The following is a 6,853-nucleotide window of genomic DNA, read 5'->3' as shown; positions in this document are numbered from 1 at the left end:
CCTTGACGAGCTCACAGAGAATGAAATCATTTGGAAGCATACGAGCAGTGGGCAGTACTCGGCGGCATCCGCATACAAAGTGCAATTCCTAGGGATGGTTCTTTCGCCCATGTATAGGATGAGCACCTCCAAAAGGAAAAAAAATGCTTGGCTGGCCCTTCAAGATAGAATCTGGACAGCAGACAGATTGGCAAAGTGAGGGTGGCCAAATTGTGATGTTTGCCCTCTTTGCAAGAGTGTGCAAGAATGCGGACCCCATCTCTTCTACAAGTGCCGCTACACCCGGCGCCTGTCTTTGGTCATTGGGAAATTCCCCATGCTCGGGCTCGACATTTCTGTGTGGCCCTTGTTCAACACGGTTGAAGAGTGGTGGGCAAGCACTTGTGCCGATGGCGCGCCAAATCGACAAGCCAAGGCCTTCATCACCATGCTAGTCTCTTGAACAGTTTGGAACAAGCGAAACATAAGGGTTTTTAAGCATAATAAGAGTGTCCCCACCGCCAATTTTGCTTTCGTACATCTTCACCGAGGCAAATCTTTGGGTCATTGCTGGAGCAAACCAGGGTCTTTTATTGCACGCGAGTAACTGTATTCTCTCTTATTTAATGGATGAGGCAAAGCTTTTGCCTCCGTTGAAAAAAAAAACATCGGCAAATTGATCAGGTACAAATAGATCGCATCCATAAGGGAGCGCATAGGTTCTGCAGTTACAAATCGGTGGGAGAAACAGAAAATACACGCACTGTATAATTTGCCAGAGCGTTCAAGTAAATACTTCACATACTGAGGCTTTCACCGTTCAAACAAGCCCTGAGAATGATACACAGTTAGCCTGCACCACCACGCCACACTTACAAACTCGTAATCACTCGGATTTAACCCACTCACACAAATGGCACACTTACACAAGTTATACAACAGGCCTAATACAACTACGTAAACTACAATAACGCAGGCAGGGAGCACATGCTGGCTGCACCAGTGCTGAGACAGCGGAGCACCATAGTTTGTTGCCTGGCACTCAAGCCTCTTCCACTTGCTCCTCCTCTTCCTGGAGGAGGTTCTCTCTGTTGTCGTGGGCCCAGAAGCCTCGGACATCTATAAGCATGCTGGCAATAGTCCCGCCTTGCTTGCAGGAAAGGAGATCCGCGAGTGCGATCCTGAGAGGGTCAGCTGGTTTCACCATGTCCCAGATTTCATCCCTTACGTCTTCGATGCAAAGCTCGTAGTTCCCCCCCTCGATCCACTTCTGGTGCACATCTCTGTAAACAATTACACCATTGCATGAGACAAAATGGCTGCTCGGTTGTCATGAGGTCAATAGAGAGAAATTTTCCAATGTGATTTTTGGATTAGAAAAGCAATCAAAGATTACTAAGAAATGACACAACTATGATACCAAATATAAGGTGTTTATTCAACACATTCTGATTTCACAATTGGCATCGCATTAATATTTTAGCCTGTAGGTATTGTGAGAGGGCCACAGCCATTAAAATTTTGGTCACATTAATATTCCTGCAATCGCATCTCGTGTAAGACTAGTGGCAGAATATGCCTTGGATTATAACTTCAAAGATTTGACATAAAATCTATAGCATAACATCTCTCATGTATGACTGTTTCTCTCTTAATAACTGACACTGTGAACTGTGATTCCTAATAAAAAAATATGCAAATGGTTGTTAGATGATTGTGCAGTTAATCAAACTATACAAGGAAGGAACTGCGGGAGTCTCCTAGTAAAGTTCCCTATTCATGCAGCTTTACACTACATTCCAGATGCTTAAGTATAGGGTGTGGATGCACCTAGGTGGTGCCCAAAACCTGCTTTAGAGTACCACGGCCCAACCCCAAGTTTAGTTCCAGGTTCATGGATACTACTGCAAATGACTTACTCACTTCAGGTTTCATACCTAACATAGTGCAACTGATTAGTACAAAGAGATAGGGAACTTGAGAGTGTAAAAAAGGTACTCCCTCCGATCCATATTAAAAAGTATTAAAACAATGATGTCCTGCCTGTTGAGGCCAGCAGAACAGTCCGGAAGTTCAGCAAGCACATAAACATGGCAGACTAAATCTAGGAAGATGGTATCAGGCAGGAATGCTAACTCTCACATCCTCCTTTCTTTTCTTCCAGAATATAATTTGTTTCCCAGAACATGAAGAACACTCTTTTAAGGCCCAATTTGGTGAAACGAATAAGTACAGAATTGTTTGAACCCCTGTTCAGAAAACAGGATTTCACGGGAAAGCCTATGCACTATAAATAGGACCAAGCATTAGACACAAGGGCATCATTGAATACGGTTTTCCTTCCGAATAAATTACTGCCAGTTACTCCCTCCGTTCCTAAATACTTGTCTTTCTAGGCATTTCAACAAGTGACTACATACGGAGCAAAATGAGTGAATCTACACTCTAAAATATGTCTACATACATCCGTATGTAGTAGTCATTTGAAATGTCTAGAAAGACAAGTATTTAGGAACGGAGGGAGTATTATTTAATACACACTATGATATAAAGTTATTGAGGAAGAGATTAACAAAAGGCTGGTCAAGATTTATCAAGGTTGTTCTCAACTTTGAAGAGAATGGTGCTATGTCTTGTGCGGACAACAGGTAATTACTCCTATAATGATTATGAATAACCATATGTTTCTCCTACTTCGGCTCCCTTTGCCAGGCAGATATTTTCAGCTAAATGGAATATGCATGACAAAGTAAAGTGGGGAATGAAGGGGGTTGCATCAGTACATCCATGAACAAAATATAGGTAGGTTAACACCAAAATAACTGTAGAAAAAATAGCTACCATCACCATATAAACTACAGTCATATTACAAACTATCCCATACATACCTAAATAGAGTATGAATATCAGCAGTTGTCAGGAATCCCCTTCCGTTGAGATCAAGGCATCTAAATAAGTATGTCAGCCCTTCAGGGGTGTCTTTGTTCTCTAGGGCCAAAACAAAGTCGAGAAAGCTCTCAAAATCCATCTCACGACTGTTGCCACCTCCAACTTTGCTTCGGCGTACATGTTCATCAAAAACTGAAAAGTAGAACTGCATTGTTATTCTGTATACATTACTGAAGACTATAAGAAGACATCAATGATCTGTGTATTAAGAGCATTAGAACATTGAAGATTTGGAGTAGCATGCTAAGAGTTTATGTTCCCCATTTGGTTAAGGTGCTTTAGAAGAAATAATGAAAGCAGAGCAGAGAGCAGATTTTAACCTCTTTCGACGAAGATTTCTGTTAGTGTGCCATCAGCATATTCCTTCAGCTCTTGTTTGCTCAGTGTGCCATTTGTATCTTTGTCTAGTGCAAGGAACATATCTGCAGAGGGATGACAATAGCATACCAATTAAATAGAGTATATACTGCACGGGAATGAAAAACAATGTAACTTGGTGCAAGAAAATGACCTCAATGGCAAAAGAAAAATGAGGGCAGCTAACATACCACATATGCGCTGAGCTGAAGTCAAGGAAAACCAATTTTCAGCCTGCTCGGTATCCGTTACCTCTTCCTCACTCTCCTGAAAATAAAGTTGATGAGAACCAACAGGGAACAACAGTCCAGAATATATTGTATAGTGCAATCATACACTAAAGTACAAGATGACCAAATTTGCACACCAAAGCATGTGATCCATATAGCTATTACCTGATGCAATTCCATTAGCTCTTGAAGACAATTGCTCAACAATACTTTCTTTATGCATGCTTTCCCTGAAAAGCAGACGATTATGAAAGACAATTCCTTGCATAAAGAACAATTTGCATGTCAATTCCACTGTATTAAAAGTCCAGTTTTGTACCTCGTCTGTGTGGATCACAGAAGAAAAAGAACTTCCGTGCAGCTATGCGGCAGTACATTTGAACAAAGGCTGATGGCATGTCACGCAGTTGTGCCAAATTGGGAATAAGTCCTCTGATGTATGCTTCCATTTCCTGCAAATAAAATTAAAGAATGTGACATACTTCTAAGGTATGAAATTTCATTAACATGTGTTGGGAAGTCCATACATGAGGTTGAAGGAAACCATCAGAATCCTCATCAAGTTCACTCATATCAATTCTTGCTTGAGTAAGAGAAACCTGAAAGTAGAAACAGTTAGCAAAGTGATACATAAAAACAGCTCATTTCAACATAAGTGGCTGCTGAGAGTTCAAACTTGTGATATTATATATTTATATTACTATCTAGCGGTCCAGTCTTGCATGATTCTCAATCTGGTATAAGGTGATTGTTTTTAGCTTGTTTTGGTGCATTATGCCATTACCTATTTCAGGTTCTTGTGTTCTGAAAATACCAGTACTATTGACAGTTGTTTCTCTATAAAGACAAGGAAATACCTCCTAATTCTTAACAAACTCAACAAAAATGGCATGGCAATGAACTACAAACAGATGGAGCAATTGTTGAGTGCCACTTACGTAGTTACATTATGCACCAAAATCTTAATCGGGTAAGAATGGAAGGAAAAATTTCAGTGTAGGCTTTTGTTGCATATAGTTCATTACAACTAAAAGCCTAAAAATGAAGCACAACATACTCATACAAATCAAACTGCTAGAGTTAACAAAATAACTTACTGTTCGCATAACATAAAGATAGAATGGTAAGATTGCAATTCTCCCAGAATCATCCTTCTCGAACTTCATAAAGTTCGAAGGGCTAAAGAAGCGTTTGCATTTCTGGCCAATTTGCTCTGTGCACACTGTGGCAATATGGCAGAAATCTTCATAATTCATCTGCAGTGCTCCAGAAAAAAGAATTGAATGAGAAGTATAATAACATGAACATTAGAATGAACACAGATGGATGTACAATAATGTCATTGAATATATTATATATGCACAGAAATTCAAACATGGAGAAACTATAAATAATGACAGCTGTTAGACACAAAACGAGAAAAATATTTCCATTTTAGCAGTGCTCACTGTATATATCATAGTATGGATATCCAAGGAAGTCAGACAACATTAGGGGAAGCAAGTCAATAGCGCAAAATTGAATATATCTGCATGCGGTATAAAATACGGACACCAAGCTATGACCTTACCTTTTCAGCACCAGTAGCATCGTCAATAACACAATTTTCTCTGAGACAAACCCACATGGCATCGAGATCATCAGCATTAAGTAGAAGTTCTGATTGTTTCTGCAATTTGTTTGCAATAGCTCTCGTAAGGCCTAAATCATAAGGTGGTTAAATGCCCAAGCAGCCAGCTCAAGCTCAATTACCTTTAGAAATCTGTACTTGGCCAACCTCTGGACTCTATTGCTAATAGATCCATCTTCAGGTTTCTGTACAAAAAAGGAAACATTAGTATCATCAAATATTGACAAGTCGCATAGTCCCGTGATGCAATGTGAAATCCAAAATGGCTGGCATTGCTACTTATTATCTCTGATAAAAGCAACTAGCACAATTACATATTTTATTTAGATAGACGGCAAGTTTTATCATGGAATATCAGAACAAGAGCTCCTGTATCCAAGTAAGTAAACCAAGTTGCTTCACCTTCTTGTAAAAACTTGGGATGGAACCAGCTTCAGCGCTCTTTCGCTGCCGCTCCTTAAAAATCTCAAGCAATATCCTTTTCGTTTCCAATTCTGCAAGTTCAAACAGATCAGTGATGCCACATGGAAAATGCAAATGTTGAACAACAGAAGTGGCCAAACTAATCAGGAGCTGCCCTGATGCCCAGTAACAACAGAGTCAGATCAACTAACGAGTAAAATAGCAACCTGCAAGAGCACACGACTAGAGTCTGTTATGGTGTTACCTTCTTAAACCATAACATATACTACCTCTGTAACTAAATTGAACTGCAAAAACGTCTTATATTTAGTTACAGAGGTAGTACCTCCGTATCCAGTGGGTCTCTTATGGAAAATGCAGTCGGAGAAGGCCTCCTGGTTTTCTGAGGGAATGCCTTCCCCTCTCAACCCAAATCACCGGTTGCAGGTCATGGGCGACCACTCTTTCACGTATGACGGCCGCATTACTACATCCCACAACCTGAGGCACGGTAATCTCACCTCGCTCACGCGAACGCCAGCCTCTAACACCCGGCACCATAACCTCACCCAATCTCATAGCCATTTCGAACGAGACCCAGTAAACCCTAATCCTACCGCCATTCCCGAAGACGAACGGCGAAATTCCAACCATGCCTAGCCTAGCCTAGCACTACAACTCCGCAAGGGTGGTGGGCGGGGAGGGAAGGGGCACTGACCCATAAGGGCCTCGGATCCGAGGCCGGCGCCCGTGCCGACGAAGCGGCGGAGGTTGCGGACCCACGGCATGGACGAGGCCGGCGGGATCCTCCTGCCAGCGGGCGCTGTGGCGGCAGAGGAGGCGCCATCGCCGGCGTCCCCGACGTCGGCGGAGGCGGTGCTCATCGGGGTCGAGGCGGGAGGCCGGATCGGAGCGTGCGCGTGGGACTGTAGCTGGTTGTCGGGTTGGTGGTCTGACGCGGTCCTGTTTGGGGCTCGGGGGAGAGACGGAGAAACAAAATGGCAAAGCAGTGTGTTTATTGTACCTAGCCGTGATGCCTCGTTACTTTTTGAATTCGACGAATTTGAAGCGTATTTCAAAATTATGATTTTGCTTTGTCAGCCGTTATAAGTTTGATTTTGTTTCGTCAACTCTATTAAGAATAACTAGCAAAAGGACCCGTGCGTTACAACGGGAGAAAAAAAATTGATGGATCAATTGAGGGAAAAAATTGGATGCTAGTTTGAAACATAGGATATGATGTCTGCTTTGGGTGAACAACACTAAATAACAGGATTCTTTTCAAGAATATAATACCATAAAATAC

At 41.9% G+C, this 6,853-nt stretch overlaps 1 protein-coding gene and 1 non-coding gene across 2 annotated transcripts; both read right to left on the bottom strand.

Moving 5' to 3' along the window:
- Window positions 1-723: 723 nt before the first annotated feature.
- LOC125549285 (probable serine/threonine-protein phosphatase 2A regulatory subunit B'' subunit TON2) lies at window positions 724-6,541 on the bottom strand. Its single transcript, XM_048712736.1, has 12 exons — window positions 6,266-6,541; window positions 5,548-5,639; window positions 5,268-5,330; window positions 5,086-5,184; window positions 4,613-4,771; window positions 4,043-4,114; window positions 3,835-3,967; window positions 3,681-3,745; window positions 3,477-3,552; window positions 3,249-3,350; window positions 2,868-3,060; window positions 724-1,262 (listed from the first exon to the last, which is right to left on the bottom strand). The coding sequence occupies exons 1-12, from the start codon at window positions 6,429-6,431 to the stop codon at window positions 1,022-1,024; spliced, it is 1,461 nt and encodes a 486-aa protein (XP_048568693.1). The 5' UTR covers window positions 6,432-6,541; the 3' UTR covers window positions 724-1,021.
- LOC125533368 lies at window positions 2,010-2,130 on the bottom strand. Its single transcript, XR_007294249.1, has one exon. It is a non-coding gene; the product is annotated as a small nucleolar RNA snoR104 (small nucleolar RNA).
- Window positions 6,542-6,853: the final 312 nt, after the last annotated feature.

This window comes from Triticum urartu, chromosome 1 (genome assembly GCF_003073215.2).
Source record: "Triticum urartu cultivar G1812 chromosome 1, Tu2.1, whole genome shotgun sequence".
Taxonomy (NCBI): domain Eukaryota; kingdom Viridiplantae; phylum Streptophyta; class Magnoliopsida; order Poales; family Poaceae; genus Triticum; species Triticum urartu.
The sequence above is the reverse complement of the archived record's forward strand: the minus strand, read 5'-3'. Positions and strand labels throughout refer to the sequence as shown.